Below are 25,448 nucleotides of genomic sequence, written 5' to 3'. Positions count from 1 at the left end.
CCATCATCATGGTTTAAATTTCAGGGCTGTTACAGGTGGCGCGGATTTTGCTTTTTTCGCGGTTTTTGCGTTTCGCGCGGATTTTGCGGAAATGGTTTTCAAATGCACTTACCAGAGTTGCACAATATCAGTCTTACACGCTAACGCCGCTCAGCACTAAAGTGCATAATTTCCAGACTACACCAAAAATGTGTAATCCTAGCTCATTCACAAAATCAGCTCCTGTATCCGCAAAATCGTTAAATTCGCAAAAATTGTTATACAGCAATCTAGCTAGGTTTTCTAGTGACCTTGGAAAACAAAAAAATATCGACATTTCGCATCTAGACGAGTGTACGAGCTGTTTTTGAGAATGTGTAACTGTAACACATTTTTGTGTGGTCTGGAAATTATGCACTTATGAGTTACTGCCCATATTCGCATAGTCGATGTAAGCGCCACTGTACTTTTCAACATACTTTTGGAATTTTACCAATGAATAAATATAAAGTTCAAGATTTTTTCCGCGTTGACATCCAACTAAGGTTTAGATCTAGTGATCTTTTTAATAAAACTGGTCACAAATATGCACACGCGTTAGATATTAGCTTTTGTACGGTGGCATTGCAAATGGTGGTTACATCGACTATGCGAATATGGGCAGAGTAGGGCTTACACATTTTAGTGCTGAGCGGTTTTACTGTGTATCAGGTGCCTACTGATATTGCACAATCGTCACTATCACTCCAGGCCGTTCAATATCAAAACGACAATGAAAGAGTACGGCCTGATATTGACCCGCACTCTAGATCACAATCATATCAACAATCATATTTTAGTGGGTTTCGCCAAAACCCAAACTTTTTTGTGACCAACATGCAAAACTTGTTATTTTGTACCACATATTAAAATATCATCTTGGTAAATCTTCATTTGAATTTTCAAACGAATTTTAAAGATGGCCTATTACTGATGTCCACACACCATCACAGTCAGTCCAGTTCTGACGGAACAAGGAAAGTGACGGTAACTCAATAGAGCGCACGCTGACTTGGATCGCAGTCGGTCTATCAAAATCAGCGATTTGCTTACCATTGACAGTGACAGAGCGCAACTCTGGCACTTACATCAAATATTTAGACTAGGAACTCAACGCAATCAGAAAAAATAACATGTTCTAATTAGAGTTATGGGATTTTATACTTGCGTAAAACAATGTTAACAGTCCCTAGATAAGCTCCACTGCACTAAACGTACGTTAAAACTGAGAAGATCCTCTTCTGAATTTCTTAGTCAAACTCTTGAAGGAATTTCTGTCTTAACCCCGAAGTCAATTTTTGGCTAAACTTTTGGATAGAATTTAAATTTTGGACGGAACTGACGGAGTAATGCCTGAGGTTCGAAAGAACACTAAATCATGGCAATCAGGTATCAGGTATCAGAAGGCCGGCTCCAGAGGCACGTTATCCTCCATTTGGGACATTTGTGCCATCGCCATACATATGAGCCTATTTCATCATTTACCTGAGGGAGAATGGGACAAGGGATGGGAATTGGGTAAGCGAAAGGTGATGAAATAGGAAGGGGTGCCCTAGAAGAGGGAATGAACGCATAAGCGCAACGAGAGCTCATAGCTCATACCACAACGGGGTTATTCAGTGCCCTGAAAAGGACACTGTAAAACGCATAAGCGTACAAAGAGCCTATAGCTCATTGGAGGTAGCTTGCGACGTCATGCGACTTTCAATATGACATAGAAAGGCACGTCATCAAAAGCATCCTCAATATTCAAGAAATCACCCAAGCAAAAACTACGTTTGAGCGAGTGCTTTCTTGAAAACGTATACAACTTTATGTAAAAGAGTCACTGTGGACATCCCAAATTGGGAGACATGTGAGTTCACATGAACAGGCATGTTAGCCAGACGAACATCACAGATGTGATAATCGACAATGCGTTTCGAGCATTTCAGAAAGAACGACGTAACCAGATAAATCTAGAACTTATTCCTTCTTTTTACAACGCACGCACCCTTTCGGGATAAAACTACAGAGTAATTTCAAGCCATGAAAATACCAAATAGAAAACTACAAGAGTTCAAAACATGTTTGAAAAACTCAAATCCCTCTGGAGAAAAACAGGATAAAGCCCCATTTGCTCCAGGAGATTTGAAGTAAGCAGAGCTTTTTAGTGCTCACTAAATCGATTCTATAGCTACAATCCTCGGGGTAGAAGCTAAAGATTCGTAGCTATACAAAAGACTGGTTTATCCGAAGATATTTAGAACTTGAACAGGTCCGAGTTCCATTCAGGAATACCTCTTGCGGTCTGCACAGACCGCAGAGGACAAGCTTCTTTCAAAGCAGTAGCTATGGTATACCATAATGAAGGGCGTTGTAATAACAAAACCATAATGAAACTCTCTTGGAGTAGCAATGGAAGTGAGTTATCCATAAAATGTGATCGCAATCAATTATTACAGGTTCCCTAGCTTGTTGAGCAGGGACGCCTGAATACGCAAAGTTTGCGAAGGAACACTCCAAAGTGCAAAAAGGTCAAATGGAGAGTCCTCATCTGACACATGCCAATTAGTCAACTCATGACAAATTCTGCTCATGCAGAGTTGGGTTAGGTGTAATTCTATGTTAAGTTAACCATGAACTGTACTACCTAAGTATTCCATCAAACTGAAGCATCTCAAATCAATGTTTGAGCTACTTCAGATGCCAAATATCAGCAAAAAGATGCTGAAAACAAGAGCTTGCTTGAAGGCATCCATAAGGAAAGGTTGAAACATACTGTTAACGTTATTCTAAAATAGAGCATGCTCGAGGCACGACAGTTCATCTATAATGAAAAAAGCAAAGCTGGGTTCACAAGGTAACCTAAACAGAAGTTTTACCCTACGAAAATGAACTTTTTGAAGTAGATCCACTTGGGCTACATACGCTTTTTACGCTGAAAATTGATCTGAGGTTTCCTTGCCGTAGCCACTACCCAGACTAGACAGGATAACGCACTTCACAATCACAGCACAAAAAGGAAACATCAACGACGAACCAAATTGTGGTCAATTGAAAAACGCCAATGGCGAAAACGCATTAAGCGAACCCATATAGGCAGTAATGTAAGCAAATTTACAACATTTGAATAATCCCGCCCTTATTAAGCCTCAAATTTGAGACTTAAGAAGGACAACTGATTATCTCGGAGAAACGCAAGGTCCGCTGCACTATTGCTCCGGTTAGCGCAGTAAGGGCGTAATACTGTGGAGGACGCCCTAATTCTCCACAGGCTCCGTTTGTGGTTAGGTTTTTATTAGACCCCCCTAACCATTCATTCTTTGGCACGGTAAGCATAAAGCCGCATAACACCATGAATTAGGGGTCACCTGTTTAGTGGACTCTTACCACTGGATCAGGCGGTCCGTAGTGTTATTCTTAGCCAATTGAGACAACCGCTACCGACACTACACAGCTATCTAGGCTGATTGGGAAAAGAAGTTAACATTGATGGTCAACTTCCAAACGAATCAGAAGATCCTCTTCTGAATTTCTTAGTCAAACTCTTGAAGGAATTTCTGTCTTAACCCCGAAGTCAATTTTTGGCTAAACTTTTGGATAGAATTTAAATTTTGGACGGAACTGACGGAGTAATGCCTGAGGTTCGAAAGAACACTAAATCATGGCAAGCTAATTTTTGGAATTTGCAAAAAGACGTCTGCCGGATGTTTCGGAGAAACATTTGGTTGAATTTTCTAATCAAATTCAACAGAATCTCGCAAAGAAAATCATTGATGTATGTCGTGAGAAATCAAAACAGATAGATCAGATAAGACGTTCTGGAGATTTTTACGATTCTATTTTTAGAGAATTCAATGGAAAAAAAGCTTTTGAAAAACTCTGGGTAGAATATTAATCATAAGATTTTTTTAAATACGCAAAATTTTTTTGTTTCATTATGGATGACTTTCAGAATGACGGAATTGACGAAATTCCTGAATCGATTATTCGAATTATTTTTTTTTTTGTTAAAAACTATGATTTCCAATCTGAGCACTCGTTGAGAGGGGCGTTATGGGCATAGTTATTAAAGAGTAAAGGGTTTCTTGGTAGAATTTTTGGATTTTTTTGTAGAATACATCGAAACCATTGAAGCTTTCGAAATCCTAAGACTGAGGACATTCTTACTGAAATCCTCACCGAATTTCCGAGGGTGTTGCATGGCCAAAAACTCTTATCATGCATTTTCCAATGAATTAATACTTTTCTACATATCAATACCATATGTTTTGAATGGCGCGGATTTGATGACCTCGGCGCGGATTTCAAATGGCTTGGCGCGGATTTTGCGGTTTCTATATCGACACTTTTGTAACAGCACTGTTACTGTGATTGCTTGAATCATGGTCATAAATACGACGTGCGAGACATTCAACGTTGTTTTCTGCATCTTCAATCGATTTTTGATTAGGGTGGCCAAATTACCCTGTTTTACTCTGTGGTAATCCAAAGTTATTCCTTAACTACAGCTTTCTAATAACTCATTCACTGTTGGTATTCTTTCAACCAGATAAGAAGGAATTCCAGAGAAAAGATTTGACACGTCTTAACACTTCAGATACATATTTTATTATCCTTCGTTTCTAGCGATAATCCCAAGACTACTTAGATGTATAATAGTATCACATCTCCTTTTCTATCATTTTTTTAATTAATCTAACTCCACAAATGTTTCACAACTGATTTTAGTTTTTAGATGTTTGGTTTTGTTTTGACAAATAGGAATCGAGTGTTCAATCTGTATTCTTGCTGCTGCTTCACTGTTATTCTCTGAATTCTCCAGATCCATGAAGGACTTAACAGATACATGTAGTATTGAGGTATCTTGTTTGCTGATTTCTGAAATAAGACTTCATTCCTACTGTTAAGAATAATGACAAAAGACTAATTTCTTACACATGTTCCGATATTGCGTTAATTGCAAGTTATACCAATATTATACCAAGTTATGCAAGTTATACCAATTTGACGTAAATAGTTACCCCTTTTTTATGTTGTATAAAATCATACCTGTTAAGGTTGAAACATCTGCTTTAAAGAAAACTGTAAAAGATTTTCTTGACTCAGAATGACGAAGCTGATGCAGATTATTGAAATTTATCAAAAAAAAACAAAACTTTAATTATCAAACATAAGATTTTTTCAATTTTGCATCAACTGTTTCACTATTGAAGCAATTGGTGAGTACATTGGATTTTATGAGTTTACAATCTTATCTTTAAAACTATTGAATCGTATTTATCAAATTCTGGAAGTTATATGTACACATTGTAATATTGTACGTTTAAGTTCTAAATTGAAGAACTGTACAATAAGAATCAGAAACGTGATCAGAAATCTTTAGCGAGAGTAAGTTGAAGGTTATGTAGTAAATATAATGTAGATGCATGAATCACTATGAATCTTAAATAGTTTATACAGAATATTTCCTGTTTTACATTATTTGAACAGTTTACTATGCAACACGTTTTTCATAGTTCGAGATTCAACTTATTACAGTTACGTTGTTGATCAGATGAGATACATTTGCCAAATCATAAATATAAGCGTTTTGATCTATTGTTATAGTATACTCTCTCAATGTTTTTTTTTTTTTTAAAAGAAAACTGTAAAAGACTTGCTCTCCAGTAATTTTAGTGATCTATTGTTATAGTATACTCTTTTTTTTTGTTAATTCTCTACTAGACAGAAGTTGCTTTTCATCACCTATTTCCTATTAAAATTTAAAAAAAAATATTGAGGGCCCTCTTACTCAATTGACTATTTTGCTTTCGTATGTCTTACAACAGTTACGGAGATACCATCAGTGTGCCAGTATGCGCTCGTCTATGGCGAATTTCGCAGTGAAACATTACCTAGCTATTAAATGCCTATTAAGTCAATTTGTAATGTTTTTCCTTCATTTTAAGTTACTACAATCAGAGGTAAAATTCCTACTAGAAGTAATCTTATTACATTTGATTCAGGACCGCAGTTAGTAAGTTCTTCTTCTTGGCGTAACGTCCTCACTGGGACAAAGCCTGCTTCTCAGCTTAGTGTTCTATGAGCACTTCCACAGTTATTAACTGAGAGCTTCCTCTGCCAATGACCATTTTGCATGTGTATATCGTGTGGCAGGCACGATGATACTCTATGCCCAAGGAAGTCAAGGAAATTTCCTTTACGAAAAGATCCTGGACCGACCGGGAATCGAACCCGTCACCCTCAGCATGATCATGCTGAATACCCGTGCGTTTACCGCCTCGGCTATATGGGCCCTGAGCCGGTTAGTAAGTTAGTTTTTTTAATTTTATTTTAGTACATACTAAAAGTGAAAAATATATATGACAAAAAAATAAAATTCAATAATTTGACAAGTGATTTAGCGTTTATTCTACTTTTACATTTCGGCTCTCTAGGCCTCTGGTTTTGATCCGCACACAAAGATGTGGCATCTTTTGAGTAGATCATTGCGGAAAATTGCATTATATATTCAACCCTCTATTCCGATGAAGTTAATAACATCTTTAATACGAAATGATCGTGAACCAACCTAGAACCACACCCATCAACATCAGCATCATTTTGCTGATCCCATGCGGTTTGTCGTTTCGTATATGAGCCTTTTCAATAACATACTCATAAAAGTGGATCAATGAAATATGATCACCCATTCATTGAACATAATATATAACATAATATATGTAATGTACCTCATGTTGTTTTATTAAATTCAAAACAGGTAGCAGTAAAAATACATTTAGTATATGTACAACGTAGGTAATTATCTACATTTGACCTAAAGAGCAGCATCATTACTACAGTAAAGTTTATCTGGTTGTAGATGCAAATCAAATGTTACTATATTTGATGCGAGTTATTTCAATTACTTTGTAGGAACGGTAGAAAAGCTTGCTTGTTCATTCATTATCACTTCATCATGAATATTACAATAGTCATCCTTAGGTGCGCAATGGTTCGATAGAACATTTCTGCACGCATAATCATAGCACTTTGGTAGGTGCTACGAGTGAGCACTGAATTAAATTGGACCAACATTTGAAAAAAAAACTCAAGACCTTTTTTCGAAAATGCTCCATAGGGCTGAACAGCACCCTGCCCACGTAAACGAACACCGTTATTCAAAAGATCGTTATTTGCTCATATTGATAACGGTTTTAGTTTGTGTGGATAAGTTTATGGGAACTCAGCAGCGACAGCAAAGTCATTGTTTACAAATGCTTGTATGGCCTTTTCAAATGTTGATTAATTAATTTAGCATAGGCACGTCTTCAATAGTGTGCCACAACTGTCGGTAAATAGCATCATAAAAAAGCAGAAATGTTCTTGTTAAACAGAGTGCTGGTAGTGCTATCTAATTGTTGAGATTGCTATTTTCCAACGTGTTCTCCAATCTTCTTCTATTAATTGTTCCATACGTTTTTTTTTTTGAACGAATTCGTTTTGCGTATACGTATTTGTATTTTTTTATATTGTTTTAAAATTCAATTCCCGCTTGGAACAATATAAAATTAGAAATAAATCTCCAAAAGAGTAGACGGTGTGAATACATTGCTTTCAATACCATTCTAGCAATTTGAACTGTCGAATAATACCAATCACACAGCCAAAGCGTTTTTTTTTTAGGATTGCATATTTTACAATAATTTTGTTTGCATTCGTAATGAACATTCCTTTATTGCAAATCGTATATGTACATCTGTCTCCCCATCTATGGGCGGCAATGAGAGAGACACATGACAATACCTTTGCATATTTAATACAGTTCACTGAAGATTCCGTGCAATACACATCGCTAAATAGTACGTTCGTTAGTTTTCCACTGATTACGCGAATACTGAAAGATCCCCGGATCGATTCCCTGGTTCAGTCATCGGTAGGGATTCCACTGCATGGCCAATCCGCCGTGGTACACCTCGAGCTACATATTGTTTCTACAAAAGTAGTGGCTATCGCCTTTTTTGCCTAATGCAACGGCTATCGTCTTTTTTTTTCTGCGTAAATGCAGCGGCTATCGCCTTTTTTCTGCGTAAATGCAGCGGCTATCGCCTTTTTTCCTGCGTACATGCAGCGGCTATCGCCTTTTTTCTGCGTAAATGCAGCGGCTATCGCCTTTTTTCTGCGTAAATGCAGCGGCTATCGCCTTTTTTTCTGCGTAATGCAGCGGCTATCGCCTTTTTTCCTGCGTAAATGCAGCGGCTATCGCCTTTTTTTCTGCGTAATGCAGCGGCTATCGCCTTTTTTCTGCGTAAATGCAGCGGCTATCGCCTTTTTTCCTGCGTAAATGCAGCGGCTATCGCCTTTTTTCTGCGTAAATGCAGCGGCTATCGCCTTTTCCTGCGTAATGCAGCGATTATTCAGATTTTACTGCACTAGTTGTGCCTTTTTCCCTGTTCCTCTTTTCCACAGCACTTATCACTTGTTCTGTACTTACTGTTTCAATCTGGTCAAACTGGCCTGGAGGTGGCCATTGTATTATTTTTCCATTTTTCTTTCTGCAAATACCTGGGATTTTTTCCAATTACTCCTCGTCGCCAGATGTGGTAATCCAAAGTTATTCCTTAACTACAGCTTTCTAATAACTCATTCACTGTTGGTATTCTTTCAACCAGATAAGAAGGAATTCCAGAGAAAAGATTTGACACGTCTTAACACTTCAGATACATATTTTATTAGGGGGATTCACTTAACAGCGTAAACTGATTAAACTGATTAAACGTCGCGATCACCAAGGCAATCTTTGATTATTTCATTCGCAAAATCATGAAACATTTCAAATAACCAGAAAATCATGGCTTACGCAGCAAATTAATCTGTTTAGTGAATCCCCCTATTATCCTTCGTTTCTAGCGATAATCCCAAGACTACTTAGATGTATAATAGTATCACATACTCTATTCATTACTCTACTATCTGTAGTTACTACCTTATCTTACCCTTCTACAACAAACCAACAGGTAAATTATTCCGATAGTTTCTTTCCGGTATGATTCTGCAGCCATAGGTAATCATTGCGATGAGAGAGGTACACAATCTTCATCCTCATTCATCGTCGGTACAGGTCGGTACCTATAACAAAGGTGTACCTACACAAAAGCATATAAAATGCGAGATTTTCGTTCCACCTTCATTGCATTTTATAAGATTGTCTAGTGATAGTTTACTTCAACAATTTTCTCTCTAATCAAGCTTCGCAATAATGTTGAGCCGTAAACGAACTTTTATCGAAAAACTGCGTTCCTGTAAGTTTGTTTGAATATGTAACGGATGTGTATTCAAAGAATGTTAATTATTTCCCTCGATTTTTTTTCTTTCAGTTACCCAACGTAAAAAGGCTAAAACGGAACCGGCGAAGAAGCCAAAAGCCGAAAAGAAACCTGCCGCTCCCAAAGTTAACAAATCGGCCACCGACTACGCTTCCGTGAGCTTCGACATCCCCGGTGGCAAGGAGTTCAATTTCAAAATTTCCAGCTGGAACGTGGCCGGCTTGCGCAGTTGGGTCAGTAAGGGGGGTCTGGACTTTTTCGAGCATGAAAAACCGGACATTTTATGCGTTCAGGAAACCAAGTGCATGGAAGATCAGCTACCGGAGGAGGCACGCCAGGTCAAGGGCTACCATCCGTACTGGTTGTGCAAGCCCGGCGGATATGCCGGAGTGGCCATCTATTCGAAGAAAATGCCGATTAACGTTACTTACGGATTAGGGGACGAAGAGCAGGATGCGGATGGGCGTCTGCTGACAGCGGAGTACGAAAAGTTCTACCTGGTTTGTGTGTACGTTCCGAATGCTGGACGAGGGCTGGTAACCTTGCCGAAAAGAATGCGGTGGGATGAAAAGTTCCACAAGTATCTGAAGGATTTGGATTCCAAGAAGCCCGTGGTCCTGTGTGGAGACATGAACGTGGCTCACGAGGAGATCGATTTGGCCAATCCGAAGTCGAACAAGAAGAACGCAGGTTTCACACCGGAGGAACGAGCTGGGATGACCAAATTGCTTTCGTTGGGCTTCGTTGATACATTCCGACAACTGTATCCGGACCAGACCGGGGCGTATACCTTCTGGACGTACATGGGAAATGCACGGTCGAAGAACGTGGGCTGGCGGCTGGATTACTTCATCACATCCGAACGTTTCACCGGAAAAGTTGTGGACCATGTCATCCGATCGGGAGTTTATGGCAGTGACCATTGCCCGCTGACGTTGTTCCTTAATGTTTAATGTTTTTGTTTGATCTGAATACCGATTGTGTAGTTAAGTGGCACCCGACATCAAATGTAAGGTATTATTACGTGTTCGACTAATCGGAGTGTTTTAGGTTTTAAGTTTAGCTTACTCTGTCTGCGGACATATTTAACCGTTAACATATGGATCAATAAAGAAATACGGACTATCTCGATGGGAAACCAAATTTATTCGTTATTCAATATCACAGACAAAAACGGGATAGATGAGAGACTGAAATTTGTGTAAACAGATTTCAAAAGGTAATTCTTTCTTATAGATTCTAATTGACCTAGGTATCAATAAGGTTAAGATATAACAAAACATGGTTTATTCAACTACTACTGTATACCTCCGAATGGTTCCAAAAGTTTTTAGCTAATCGGAAAATTTCTTCACTCTTGTTGTACTCGCTGCCATCTTCCAAATACATGGGAGTGAATTCCCGATAAGCCAAACAAACCCTACGATCTACTATATCCTCACGTAAGACTGAGTGTTCCCACTGGTATCTTGGCGGTCCATAAAGAATCAGAAGCGAACGCCTGCAATGCAAATTGAAATAGAAATCAGTGTTAACGAAACTAAATACTAATGCTACAATACAAACCTCGGCATCGGAATTCTAACTATCCGGTCATCAAACCGGTCCATTGCGGCCTCGTCCACTAGATCACTGATCAGTTTATCTCTGTACCGATCGACAAAATCTAAATTGTATCGATTCTTTCCATCTTCCTTTCGATACCTGGACATAGTCAACACCGAATCGCTTAAAAAGTTCACCGTAACGATCCTTTCGCCCCAGATCCAGCAATCGTCAATATGCGGATCGATAGAAGCTCCCCTTTCCGGGGTGTACTCCAGCGAGCACTGCTCTATCGATTGAAATCCTCGCATCAGTGGGACTTGATCGAACTTCCGCTGCACACATTCCGAAAACTTAGGGAATCCATCAAAGTTTCCCGCTCTGATCTTAGTTTTCTTGAAATTGGTCTTGGGACCAAAGTTTTGCTTCCGACGGCCGCTCTGGGACATATCCCAAGGCATCTCATCTATACCCTTCATCAGTTCCGCTTCCTCCGACTCGGACAGAAAGTCCAGATCAATGTACACTCCGGGGTAGTCTTCTCCCGGATCACCACCATGACTCTGATCATGCTCAGCCATTACTTTAGCCGTGTCCCATCCTGGGTAGATCTTATTGCACCGGGGACAGAAGGAATAAGCTTCACAATCCTGCTGAAACCGGAAACGTTAGTCATGGGTTCTACGCACCAGATTATGGAACGTTTACCTTAAACAGCTTAAGAAAATCCACTCGTTCTATTTCGAAATCCTTCTCGCAGCTGAGGCAGGTCCGACGCCCTTTGCAACCGCACGGTCGAGGATGATCCATTGCTGCGGCGGATGTAGATATGGAGAAGATCACAAATTTTGACCAAAATTTCGCAACCTCACATGCACTGACTGTGGACTTTTGTTTACACTCCACCCGCGCACCCAAATGCCACAGTTGATTTGCAGAAACGTCACTTGGGTTAGGGTGATCCATCTTCAGTTATTTGTGAGTTCCAAGCATGTGCTGCCACTCACTCGCGATGTTGAAAATAAACAAGACTTTCGAAAGCAGCGATTTAAAAGTTTTACAGTTTTATAACTACTTTTTGTAAGTTTTTTGACTTTCCATGTGATTTGTGCTTTACTTCAAAATAACCATGCAACGGTACCAGATAGATTTGAGTGATTTCTTCGCTGATCAGCGCCAAAAAGTGTTTGTCGGCAAACGAGACAAGTGGAAATCGATTTCCTGCTTGGTGAAACATGTCAGTTCTGTGTTCGATTTAAATGAAATTTATCTTACCAACGGCGATGGTGTTTTGTTCCTGGAAGACGACAATCTGGATGTTATAAGAGAAAGCGACTTGCTAAGGTACATATTCAAATTTTGATTAGATCTAAAACATTCACAGTGGGCAAATCTGTAAATATTATCGTATGGAACTCAATTTGCACTCACGCAAGCTCTCAATCAGAGTTTAAAATTTTAGTTAGATAATTAGAATATTAATTATGTTCTCTGTTTGTCCATTAAGTCGGATTGTGCGTTTGTTAACAGAAATTGGGCATTTTACGACGTGCGAAAAAATATTCGTGACAGAGAATTGAATGAAAAAAGAGAGGCATTCAGCTGACAATGGATGTGGCCAAACACGAATGAAAAAATGAGAATGTCAATCTTCACTTTCAATCTTCGAATTTTTTACTCTCTGCTCTAGGGGAGGTGGGGGTAAGACGGACCGGTGACTAGTTCTGCTACTTAAGCTACTATCAGCCCTATTTTCACAGACATACACTTCGATGATCATTTTCCGAATTCAATCTTAGCCACATATAGATAGTAAAATCAGTGTACGATGGGAATTACCACAGTATTACGTCTGTTTGTGACATGTGTTGAATTTTATAAAAAAAAATAGTTTAAATAATAAAAGGTAATAAACAATAGAGGAAGAATGTCGCTGGCGGCGCCGCTGCAACATCTCTTGCTGGCGGGGATAGGCAGGGATATAAGTGTCAAAGCGGAAAAGTATGCAGTATTTTTGTGTCTTTATTGCCGAGACTTTCAGCCCGAAGCTGGTTCGTCTCCAAAGATTTATTGAGTAAAAACAGATACAGAGTGTCGAGACTATTTGTTCTTACTAAAGAAATCATAATATCCACGCTGTTTGCACCATTTCATTGCAGAAATGGAAAATTGATCATCTCATCATAAAAAAATCCAGCTTCTGAATTTGTCATGCCAATTTTATTAGCAGCTAAAAAGTGGTCAACAGAAATTGGTTAAACCAAATGTGCCAAGTGCACATAACCAATCTTACTTAGGACTGTGTTCGATACGTTTCGTCTTCGACTCATCAGTACAGAGCAGTGTCACTTGCACCGCTAAGCAGACGTAATGTCTAGCAGAGCCTCGTACTCACTTAGTACTCTCTTAGCTCAAGTAACCAACTGTGCGACAGATGGTTGGCTTTTCAAAATTGTATCGGACACAGTCTTAAGTAAAATTGATTATGTGCACTTGGCACAGTTGGTTTAACCATTTTCTGTTGACCACAATGCTGTGGTAGGCCAGAAAGCCGCCTCAAGTTTCGATCTCGTTTGATCTCTGTAAATATCCAATTACTAATAGGAGGAATCACCCAACGGGGAACCTTGATACTCTTACCCGCTTGCGACTCCACCGCTGGAACTGATGTGTGCGCTGGTCGAGTGTTTCTACCGAACTGGCGCCAAGCCGCCAACCACTGAGTTGTGTTGCAAACATAATCAACTTGTCTGTCTGACCTGACAGGCAGCAAGGATGAGGCGGGTATGCACCATATAATAAAGGACAAGCTTGGTGTACACCTCACATTCTCCTTCTTCTCTAAAAAAAGCATTCCACACTAAAATGTGGTTTTCTCGGTAAATCTTTACTCAGTTTTCCAGCTTAAAAATCATCAAAAACAACGATACCTGACGCTGTTGTCAAATTAAACAACGCTATAAACCTATCAGATTTTTTCGGAGGTTTCTGAAGTGACTTCTTCGAATTGCGATAGACTAATTCGGATTACCCCCAATTGTAGAGGCGCTTGTTGAGATAAGGAGAAAATCGTTTGTTTACATAAAATGGCCAATTTTTTTTTTGTCGTCAAATTTTACTCATTTTTTTTGCTCTAGAAGTTGCTATTTTCCCTTTTCAATGGCTCCCATTACAGTCCCGATTCGTTCGTTGGCGGCTCGTTAGATGGACTGCCTCGATAGTTAAATGTTCACTGGTTGGGGCCTGGGACGGGACGTGACAGCTCATTGGTACAAGCCCTCTTATTCTTTCTGTTACTGTTCATACGAGGGTTGCTCTAGTGTTGCCAACACTTTTCATATGCAAATCAATCAAAACTTGTTGACTAGTTTTATTTAGCATTCTACTTTAAAGAATGAGTTTGAAAACAATCTGATCTTCCTCGTGTGGATCTCACATACAGACTTCCATCCCTTGCCGGCAAACCTTCGGATTCTTCGAAAATTAGTAAAAATGAAGCCCAGAATGATACACATCACTGCGCCCATAATGTATCGTTTTGCACTTCATTTCACCATGTCAAGTTCCGGATAATAGCAGCACAGAAAGTGAGAAAAACGATTAATGTTGTTAGTTTTTAATTATGAATCATACGAGGTTTAAAAAACCCGTGACTACTAGCAACACGGCTAACTCAACAACAGAGTGCCCTCTTGTAAACGAATGTAACGCGGCACAACGCTGCTTTTGTCAAATCGACCAATCAGAAGTGGTCTTTTTTGACAGGCAAATGGTTTCGTATTTGCACTAGCACCTAACGGGTCCCGTCCCAGGTTGGGGCAAAACCCAATTAAAAAGCACTGTCAATGTCAAAATCGATGTCAAAACGAGTTTGACGTCTGACCGCCGTCGCACCGCAGCTCCTATATAAAGAACGTTTGTGCAAGTATGTGAATGTTTCGTGACGTATTTCTCATCACTTGCGTGTGTCTAGAGCATTTTGATCAGTTGTCAGTTGCCCCAACGAACGAACACGATTCGCTAATCGGGGCGCAGTCGTGACCCAACGAGCGAATCCTCACTGTATCATCATTCACGCCGGCAGATACCAGATTGGCCAGCTAACAAAAATCCGGAAGATCACCCGCCGGGGACATAACAAGAGCTCCTCAAATTAATCACATAAATTGTTCGTAAGTAGCTACCAGATCTAAGCGCATCTGAAAGAGAATTAAATTTTCTTTCCAAAAAGTGCTCGTTTGTTTCTCTACGATGCGGAATTCGATACGAAAAAAGTGAAAAAAAAGTGCACTTTGGCTATGCTGCGCCATGGCATTTTTTTTTTTTGCGGAGTCACGTTTTTCGTAGGGTTCTCATTCCTGCCACCAGATGCGGAGGAATCGTTAGCTTCCGTCAGATTTGCCTATACACAGAATTGCTCTAAGTTATTTAGTATTGTTCTAAACATCTCAATGTGTTGTACTGGTTTCAGAAAACGCATTTTATTGCTCCATTACTCTGCAATTATAATTACAATACAATACAGATAATACTTTTTCAATTTCTTTCAAATATCATCGTCTTTGCTCTTTGCTGCATCGATTATTCTTCTACAACCCTTGCTACTCATCCATCTAATAAAACGGTTGCATCCTATTTCCCCAAATTTACTTCAAATCCGACACATTCAAACCATGGTTGCAACTATCTTTTTTTATGCATAGGAAGCATACCTATGTTGATACTTGCATCTGCAACAAGTTGTGATCTTTCCGTCTCTATGCAAAAATGTACGAAACCATAGATTGTTGCAAGGGGAATGACATATCCTTTTCTAACCGGAATATCCGCATTTATCCGTTTCTAACCGTCGCTAACCGTTGCTAAGCGAGCTGCTAAGTGAGCAGAAGTTAGACGCGGTTAGCGACGGTTAGAAACGGATAGATGCGGATATTCCGGTTAGAAAAGGATATGTCATTCCCCTTGGATTGTTGCCAGTACATCGTATTATATTCGTGTCTTCTACAAAAGGGTAGAAATTAGACAATTTTGCCTGCAACATATAATACCATAAACCACGTTAATTTCGATTTTATGGTCCGTTTAATAGTCTTTTAATGTGCATCACGCAGAATAAAAACATGGTAAAATCAAAAATATTTCAGGTAAACTTGCATTAAAACAAAAATAAAACTGTTTGGAGCAAATCGAACGTCACATTTGGAGCAAATTCAATCCATTTTTGAAACAAACATGCATCTTCTAACAGGTTATGTTAGAAATAAATGTAAAAGTTTTAGTATTTTTTTTTTGTGGCAGGTCGGCCCTACACTGAACGGCGGCTTGCGGTGAAAATTACTATTCTGAGGGTCAATTTAAATGCACAACGCCACTAAATTTGTGCAGACTGAGTTTCGTTTTAATTCAACAGAATTATGTTTTCAATTTTACCATGGACTCGATTTTCAATTAAAAAAAGTTTCTGTTGGCAACCGGATTCGAACCAAGAATCTTGACATCACCAGGCTCGCACGCTACCACTCAGCTATCGAACCAGTTGATGTGAGAAGAAACAAAACGCACACAAGATACGTTGGTGGGTCGATGATCATGTTTTGCCATGGTAAATTTAAAAACATGTTTGTGCTTGTCATTACTGCAAGGCTCCTTTCAGTGTACGGAGATATTTGTTTTCCAATTAAATTTACAAAGTCATTTCCTTTTCTAGGAAAACCCACCACTCGCGTGGCACTTTCAATGCCAACATCATGTAGATAACATACGCTCCCGAAATCAATGGGATTTCGTGGAAACTTTTGGTGAAACTTGACTTTTTTGCAGGAGGAAGTCTTGCTTGGTGCTGCAGCTGGAACTTGAGAGTTTTGTTTATGTTCTCGACGGCGGATTCAATGAGTATTGTAGAAATCAATATGCAATTGAGTTAGTTTTAAAAATTATTATTTAAGTTTTAAATATTTTAACAGTGAATGATATTCAGTTCGCTAAAAATTCCGCTCGTTAGTCCAACTAGCGAACACCGATTTAGTGGGGCGACGTCAATAACAATGCATGAATATTGTACGACTTCTACCGAGTTGCACTTTGGGCAACTTTCTTGAATGAATATTGTGCCTTGCAAGATAAATCTGTGAAACGCGTGTCTTCTTCTTTCTCATCAAGTATGACAAAATATGACCGCACCACTATGAGCACCACATGACCAACAATTCTGCAAGCGGCGCTGATATCAAATCCTATAAATATTGTGCATCCCAGCTTAATCACTCAGATGTTGACGATCTCAACCAGCCGTCGTTTATCGCGGAAAGATTGCGCCCCGTTTGATTTGTATAGGGTTCGTTCAAATATTACGTAACGCTAAGAGGGGAGGGAGGAGGTCTACCACTGTGTTACGCTTTATACAAAATTTCAAAATTCTCCATACAAAAGTTGTTACGTGGGGGAGGGAGGGGTCTAGAATTAACAAATTTCGCGTTACGTAATATTTGAATGGACCCATACGGCGGCTGATTATCCATGACAGCTCCCATCCGGCGGCTGCAAAAACAGTTTTAGCCAAGGTGCACACCGTGTGTAAATCATACGGGCGCGGTCTGGCGCGATCTGATGCTGCGCGTTTCGAACGCAGCTTGTTGAGAATCTAAGATAAGCGCGACAATAATTGAACTGTTAAATATACTGTTAAACCATTTTCTGACAGTTCTGGATACTACATATAGGTCTTGACATCTATAGGCATATCAAGCAATCAAATACAGTTCAATATCATGCACAAATGTATGTAAAGAGTTTCATGCTCATCGGACGCCCTCGTTTATTCAATAAATCTTCAGAAGTCATGCCATCAGCTCAGATCTACAGTAATCATTAAAACACATATAATAACAATTTTAAGCATCATCCATTTTTTCTCTGGATCATCACCATCTCATCTGTTTGTCTGTGATCATCATCATCATCTGTTTGTTGTAACGGGCTTGGTGGTCTAGTGGCTACCGCTTCTGATTCGTATGCAGAAGCTCATGGGTTCAATCCCTGGCCCGTCCTTTTCATCCTACTTTGTATCTTTCTATCCACTTGCTCTCACTCTCTCTTCTCTACATATACAACTCATGTATATTCATATGTTCATAGCCATCGCTAGAACCAGAAACGAATTGAAAAAAGTCGTTTCCCTCCCTTCCAACTTCCACTCACAGCACAGTGTATATATAACGCCTATAAGTTATGCAACCAAAGCGTGCTGTGCCGCTTGACCTTATTCACCTTATTCACCACACAATCTATCACGAAAACTATAAATAACCCCTATCCATGGATCGCATCACTGACCCAACGGTGACTCCCAGATCTCCCATCCTTTCCGTCTAACAAATACCCCAGTCCGTGCGGGTTGTGGGACGCAGAGTGCTCTCGGTCTCTAGTAGCAACAACCAGTACACTCTAACATTCCTTTCCCTTCCCAGCTGACTATAAGGACTTGGCCGGCGCCGTTATTGATCAAATATGCATGAGCTGCTAAAATTGCACTTTGAGAATAAGTGGAATGTCCCAGCCCCTTATTCAGTTGGATCACAGTGCAACTGGTACCAGTTCAGATCAATCACGGAGGAGCAACCATTGACATGTATAGTCAGAATTGATCGTGATCGTGATCGTTTGATCGATCATCATATCATCTGTTTGTATGCGATCATTATCTGTTTGTCTGTGATCACCACCACATTATCTGTTTGTCTGTGATAAACATCACATCATCTTTTTGTCTGTGATTATCATCTGGTTGTCTGTGATCACCATCACATCATCTGCATGTCTGTGATCATATTCACATCATCTGTTTGTCTGTGATCAACATCACATAATCTGTTTGTCTGTGATCATCATCACTTCGATCACTGTGATCATCATCATTTCGAACATCAGTCACTGCTCCTACGATTACCGGCCTCTACCGGCACAAATGCAGCTGCTATTTTAGGTTGGTTTTCGTTACCTTCCCTGTGTTTCCGTTCTACCGACCGAGCCTTCACAACGGGCTCCAGCAGTTTTCGTTACTGCTCAGTTATTTTGAAAGCTCAATTTTCAATTGAGATGGTTTTCTTTACTCATCTCTGAAGTGGTCTTCTTTACACACTTCATGGAGTAGTTTTCTTTACTACTCAGAGACGGTTTTCATTACACGTCTCTGGGAAGCGGTTTTCATTACACACTTCCCGCAAGCAGTCTTCATTACATACTTGCTAACTGGTGGTTTTCATTACGCACCTCACAAAAAAAAACTTTTTGTTGGCTTCCCACAGTGAGTAATTCCTCCTATTTCTTCTGATTTGTTTATGACCAGCAGCTGGTCAAAAATACTCCTGGCAGGATCGCCAATGTAAATATCCAATTACTAATAGGAGGAATCACCCAACGGGGAACCTTGATACTCTTACCCGCTTGCGACTCCACCGCTGGAACTGATGTTTGCGCTGGTCGAGTGTTTCTACCGAACTGGCGCCAAGCCGCCAACCACTGAGTTGTGTTGCAAACATAATCAACTTGTCTGTTTGACCTGGCAGGCAGCAAGGATGAGGCGGGTATGCACCATATAATAAAGGACAAGCTTGGTATACACCTCACAATCTCATCAGAACGACATAGTGCATTTTGGAAGGCAACCCATCTTCCGCATATTCGTTTACTTGAGCTAAGAGAGTACTAAGTGAGTACGAGGCTCTGCTAGATAATACGTCTGCTTAGCGGTGCAAGTGGCACTGCTTTGTACTGATGAGTCGAAGACGAAACGTATCGGACCACGGGGGTGATCACTTCAATAATAATATTTAATATGAGTATGCATACGATTAAATATATTTAAATTTATAGCTTTGTTCCGATGCTATAAAAATGTACTTGAACTGAAATTTTGGTCAAAGCAAACTTTGACTTCGTCTTATTTCAATTTGTTTATTTGACTGTCAAGTCAACGAAAAAATACCATTGCAATAACCCAAATTCATTTTTCCCTTGTTCCAGTGAAAATTTCACACAATAGTTTGCACAGAGTTTAAGGATATAAATAAACTATGGCTTAACCTTTTTCGTGCATTTGCTGGCACTCATCACGCGGACATAATGCACGCTCACCGTGTCCGTCTGGGTCATAATGACATTAATGCACGACTAGGGTTAAATTGGGGGTTCGATGTGATTCTCTTTGGAGCCTGGAATCGATTCTTTGCCATAGGAAACCATAACCATCAATCACCCAATAAACCCTACAGTATCAAGCCAGTTTTTCGATCGACGATCAAAACGATCAATTCTGACTATACATGTCAATGGTTGCTCCTCCGTGATTGATCTGAACTGGTACCAATTGCACTAAGATCCAACTGAATAAAGGGCTTGGACATTCCACTTATTCTCAAAGTGCAATTTTAGCAGCTCATGCATATTCGATCAATAACGGCGCCGACCAAGCTGGGAAGGGAAAGGAATGTTAGAGTGTACTGGTTGTTGCTACTAGAGACCGAGAGCACTCTGCGTCCCCACAACCCGCACGGACTGGGGTATCGTGTATCGGACACAGTCCTAAGCTAAAAAGTGTTCACATTACTGTTCAAATGAAACGAGCATCTGAGTTGCAAACTTCTGAAACATGTTCAATCCAATGGAGTGACGTGTTTAGACTGAGCAAATGACTTGAGTGTCCACTTACATGCTCTTGAATGCATCTCAGTTGAGGCAAGTGTTTACATTGTTCAACTCGTGCAGTGCGTAAGCAAACTGAATCGAATTCAGCTCATTTAAAAGATGACTTGAATTCAACTCACATGAATCGCGTGTTCAGACGGGGCAAGTAAGATGATTTCGTTTGACTTCAACAAAAAAGTTAAACATGTTCAACTTTCGTTCAAGTCAAGTCAGTTGCTCAACTGAGATGAACGGTGGTGTTTACACGTTCAATTCGCATTCAATTGGGCATTTTCCATTGACTTAAATCAAGACTTGACTTAGTCAATTTCTCCGTGTAAATCAGGCATTACGCTAATTTAACGCCAATACTGCTTTAAAATGTATTGTCGCTCTGAATTAGCACATATGTAAACGGGCCATTAACTCGGCCATTAATGCACTGAAGTTTGGGCAATGCTCGTTCTTCGGTTTTCTTCCAAATCCACAATATAAATGAACTGTCAAAGGCGCCGTCCACAAATTACGTAAAGCTCTAAGGGGAGCGGTGGAGAGTATAGCCGAGCGTTACGGTCCATACAATAATTTTAGGATTTTCATACAAAAAAGCGTTACGGAGGGGGGAGGGGGGGGGGGGGGGGTCAAAATATGTCGATTTTAGCGTTACGTAATAAATGGATGCTGCCAAACGACAAACATCTAAAGGTCCAATCTGCAAAAGAGAGGCTCTTTGTTCCGATTCTCTTTAAATTATTACGGTGTCACAGTGGACATTTTGACAATTTGTGATGTGTAGATCGGAAAAGGATTGTTTAATCTACCTTCCGACGCAAGAAGTAAACCAAAATTTGTAAATACAATCACGTTATAATCGAAAGAGAGGAGGCCTCAAGAGAGCCTCTCATCTGCACTTAGGACCTATAGAAATGTTTGGCCTGAATATGTTCCAACAGCGAAAAAGAATAAATCAGTAACAAATTTTGAAATCGACAGATAATCAATGCTACACCTGAGAGAGAGGAGACAGCTGGCTTCGATTGCGTGCTACTTAAGGTCAAGGACCCAAGTAACACACTTGTCACCGAAAATTCACGGCGGCGCAGGTTTTTGTTGCGCAGAAGTCACCGTGACTTACTTCTAACAAATAAACACTTACTTGCTAGAAGTAAGTCACAGTGACTTTTGCGCAACATAAACCTGCGCCGCCGTGAATTTTCGGTGACAAGTGTGTTACTTGGGTCCTTGACATTAAGTAGCACGCAATCGAAGCCAGCTGTCTCCTCTCTCTCAGGTGTAACTTGGGGAGGACCTGTCACAAACTGTCACCGCGCACCCAACTGAAAATCGCACATTGATGGTGTAAGGTGGTCAAATTTCCAAAATTTCTTTTTAAAATACGGCTCCGTTTTTTTGTAATTAAAAAAGATAAAATAATGATGGTCAGTTTTCCCGAACCAGCGCCACGAATCCATTAATTGTTCATGGTTTGTAGCAGCGAACTCAATATGAAAATCATTTTTGACCAATTTTATATTTTCAAACCATTGTGCGGCGCCCAAAGTTGTACAAACAAGAAGAAGAAATGTAAACATCGTGGCTGTCAGTGAGCTGTCTCCTCTCTCAGTGCTACACCATTGATTATACGTTGTTTTCAAAATTTGTTATAAATCAGGCCAAACATGTCTAAAGGTCCAATCTGCAGAAGAGAGGCTCTCTTTGGTTTCCCTCTCTTTCGTTAATATCTCAGCTGTTTATTTGTATTATCATTGTCTCCTTGCATTGAACGATGGTCAAAACAATCGTCTTTTGATTTGCAAGTGTACCATTACATTGCAATAATTGAAAGAGAAAGTGAACAAAGAGAGCCTCTCAAATGCAGATAGGACCTATTGAAATGTTTGGCCTGAAATACCTCGGACAGACATGTGATACGAGTGTGATTCCTGTACAGCAATAGAGGTAATAAACTATAGAGGAAGAATGTCGCTGGCGTCGCTGCCGAAACATCTCTTGCTGGCGGAGATAGGCCGGGCTATAAGTGTCAAAGCGAAAAAGTATGCAGTTTGACAGATAGATACCCGACATGTTTGCGAGCGAGAACAAAGGGAACAGCAGCGACATTCGTCCTCTATAGTTTATTATTGCTTATCCAGAGAAATCTTCCAACCTGGCGGAGTGAAGAAGACAAAGAAGACCTGTTCCGCAAACGTCAAACTGCTGCACACATCAAAAAGTATGCACACAACTTTGAAACAAAAATAAATAGTTGAAAATCTAAATTATGTTTAATGGCGTACAGCTGCATACTAAAGTGCTAAAACTACACCTAATATAGTTTAGAAATAAGTTACATGTTGTGGTAGCAATTGCGATTACATAAACCATAAATGAAACAATAATTTTCATTATTTTTGGATTTTATGGCAACCAAGTGAGTGAGAGCTTTTTAGCGTGAACCGAGCTCTTTTGACGTTTGCGGAACGACTGCGGCGGTCGAAACCACCGCAACCCCGTTGGATTTTTTCTATTTTACCGCAATAACTCTATTTGTACAACGGTACGCAGTGTCGAGAAAATTCTGACAAGACTGACTTGAACTGAGAGAATTTTCAATATGGCACTCATTTCAAATGTTTTCATTTTTGCCCACTGTGAGCTACCGCCTCACTGAGTGCCGCCCAGACGATTGAGTACTCATTTCCCTTATAACTGTTCTACATTTTGACAGGGTACACACTTCGACCAGTTTGAAAGCCACTCAGGAAATTTACGCGCCAAAACGAGTGGCGGCAAAAGATGGGTCACGTGCTTCCGTTGTAAATCAGAATGGAAAACGGAAACGCGAACCGAGCCCTAATGTTAAACCTATGCTCAGAGAAACGTCCTCAAGTTCTGGATCTGAAAGTGACGATGAGGATGATGATGATACGGATGTACTGCCCAAAATATTCGTTGGACTAGAATCCATGAAAAAAGATGAAACCGTTGAGGAAATACCGAAGCCCAAAAGAAAGCGTATTCGCAAGCGGAAATCGAAGAAGGTGCAAGAACAAGTCACCCCTCAGAAAGTGGTCGTGAAAACATACGGCAAGGGTAAGGTTCCTGCAATTGTCAAAGAAAACGGGATTGCTTCCCAACATATCCGGTTCAGTAAAGATGCTGCGAGTGGCGACGAAGATGAAATTCCAACAAAAAATGAACCCTATCGTAATCTCAATAAGAGTACTGTGGCCCGTGTAGTAAAAGCCGTTATTCAACCTTCGGAACCAATGCCTCTAAATGATGATTGCCCCCCTCCGATCCCTGATTACCTGGATGATCTGAACATGGACCAAACTGTGGTCAATTCCCATACTAAACAATCGAAGCGAAAACAAAAGAAATCCCTAGCGGTCAAACAAGAACTCATAGAAGCCAACACGATCCGCGCTCCCTCCCCGACCTGGGACTCTGAGCTAGACGAGGCAAAGGAAAATTTCCTCTCCAACTACACAGGAGAGGATTTCTGGAACAACCTTCAGGAAGTGTTGATAAATTTTCCCGCCATAACCATCCCGAGCGTAAATGACATCATCGCTTATCGGCTGACGGCGGAAGATCGCCTCTCTTATCTGGCGTTTGTGGAACGTGTCGATGATGGCGATAGTGAACACTGTCCGTCTATGAAATTGAAGCTTCGGAGGCTCAACACTCCCTCGTCACCGGGCGGCGCATTGATAACGACAACCTACACGTTAGATCAGCTAATGGAGATCCGACTGGTGGCGACATATCAGCCATAAGACGGTAAAGGGCGGTAAGTCGCGTTTGTAGACGTCGTTGCTTCGAGATCGCACGCAACCAGATTAACAGGTAGGTCGGTAGCGTGCTGAGCGATGTAAAGTAATAAATGTTTGTATTTCAACAGGTAGCTGATGAACGTAAGTTTTATTGACTAATTATTTATTTTGAAAGAAAATACTTTATTTTTGCCCTTTCTAACACCCATAACATATCGCTTTCCAACCAACTTTCGAACCGAGGATCGGAGATCCGTGTCTCATTCTTATATACCAATTTCCGTATCCTCCAGGAGCAAACCAATGCATTCCAAGAGTCTCTCTAGCTGGTGTTCATTGATAACGGAAAAGCTTTTGACCATCTCAATCACAAAAACCTGTGGGAACCCCTTAAGGCGCAAGGGTGTCCCTGAGAAAATCCTTGGCCTCATGGGACACGTTCTGTGAAGTACTAGATTTGATGATGAAATGAGCTGAATTTTTGTATGGTGAGAAGGTGAATTCTCCGTTTCTAATTTTATGCTGTTTGAGCAAAACTTTGGGTAACTGTGTTGTTTAAGTTGCAAGAAATGGACAAAACAATAACACTGTTGCCCACGACTCATTGATTTCACCGCCTTCAAAAATATGGCCATACGTAGCACCTTTTTGCAACACAGCTTCCCTTATCGTTACATCTGGAGATCACCACAGCAGACGGAATCGACTCAAATCGACCACGTTCTGATTGACGGACGGCACTTCTCCGACATTATCGACGTCAGGACCTATCGTGGCGCCAACATTGACTCCGACCACTATCTGGTGATGATCAAACTGCGCCCAAAACTCATCAATGTACGGTGTATCGACGATCGCCACGATACAAACCTAGAGCGACTGAAACAACCGGATGTCGCCTCAACATACGCGCAGAATCTCGAGGCCGCGTTGCCAGACGAGGGCGAGCTCGATGAGGCCCCTCTAATGGACTGCTGGAGTCAGGTATCAGGTATCAGAAGGCCGGCTCCAGAGGCACGTTATCCTCCATTTGGGACATTTGTGCCATCGCCAAAATAACAGCCTATTTCATCATCTACCTGAGGGAAAAGGAAGGAAAAAGGATTTGGATGGGGATAGGGACAGGTAGGGAAAT

The 25,448-nt window shown here is 40.4% G+C and overlaps 3 protein-coding genes across 5 annotated transcripts in view; 2 read left to right on the top strand and 1 right to left on the bottom strand.

Annotated features, from left to right (window-relative positions):
• LOC109409290 (DNA-(apurinic or apyrimidinic site) endonuclease) overlaps window positions 1–10,437 on the top strand; it is a 38,029-nt gene extending 27,592 nt beyond the window's left edge. For both annotated transcript variants that reach the window (XM_029859214.2, XM_029859213.2), the window contains one exon: window positions 9,360–10,437. In XM_029859214.2, coding sequence (XP_029715074.1) covers window positions 9,360–10,261 — 902 coding nt within the window. In that variant the 3' untranslated portion in view covers window positions 10,262–10,437. The remainder of the gene's footprint in view (window positions 1–9,359) is intronic.
• A 130-nt stretch (window positions 10,438–10,567) lies between these two features.
• LOC109419533 (alpha-ketoglutarate-dependent dioxygenase alkB homolog 4) lies at window positions 10,568–11,819 on the bottom strand. 2 transcript variants are annotated; one of them, XM_019693752.3, is made up of 3 exons: window positions 11,562–11,819; window positions 10,875–11,506; window positions 10,568–10,809 (listed from the first exon to the last, which is right to left on the bottom strand). In XM_019693752.3, the coding sequence occupies exons 1-3, from the start codon at window positions 11,817–11,819 to the stop codon at window positions 10,599–10,601; spliced, it is 1,101 nt and encodes a 366-aa protein (XP_019549297.3). In that variant the 3' UTR covers window positions 10,568–10,598. The 2 variants fall into 2 exon arrangements, with proteins under 2 accessions (XP_019549297.3, XP_019549298.3); XM_019693753.3 differs by having other exon boundaries at window positions 10,875–11,503.
• A 163-nt stretch (window positions 11,820–11,982) lies between these two features.
• Window positions 11,983–24,458, top strand: LOC109409291 (uncharacterized). Its single transcript, XM_019682731.3, has 2 exons — window positions 11,983–12,197; window positions 23,263–24,458. Exons 1-2 carry the CDS (start codon window positions 11,983–11,985, stop codon window positions 24,314–24,316), a joined length of 1,269 nt encoding a protein of 422 aa, XP_019538276.2. The 3' UTR covers window positions 24,317–24,458.
• The last annotated feature ends 990 nt before the right edge of the window (window positions 24,459–25,448 follow it).

This window comes from Aedes albopictus, chromosome 2 (assembly GCF_035046485.1).
Source record: "Aedes albopictus strain Foshan chromosome 2, AalbF5, whole genome shotgun sequence".
Lineage (NCBI taxonomy): Eukaryota > Metazoa > Arthropoda > Insecta > Diptera > Culicidae > Aedes > Aedes albopictus.
This window is presented reverse-complemented; position numbering and strand designations above follow the sequence as displayed.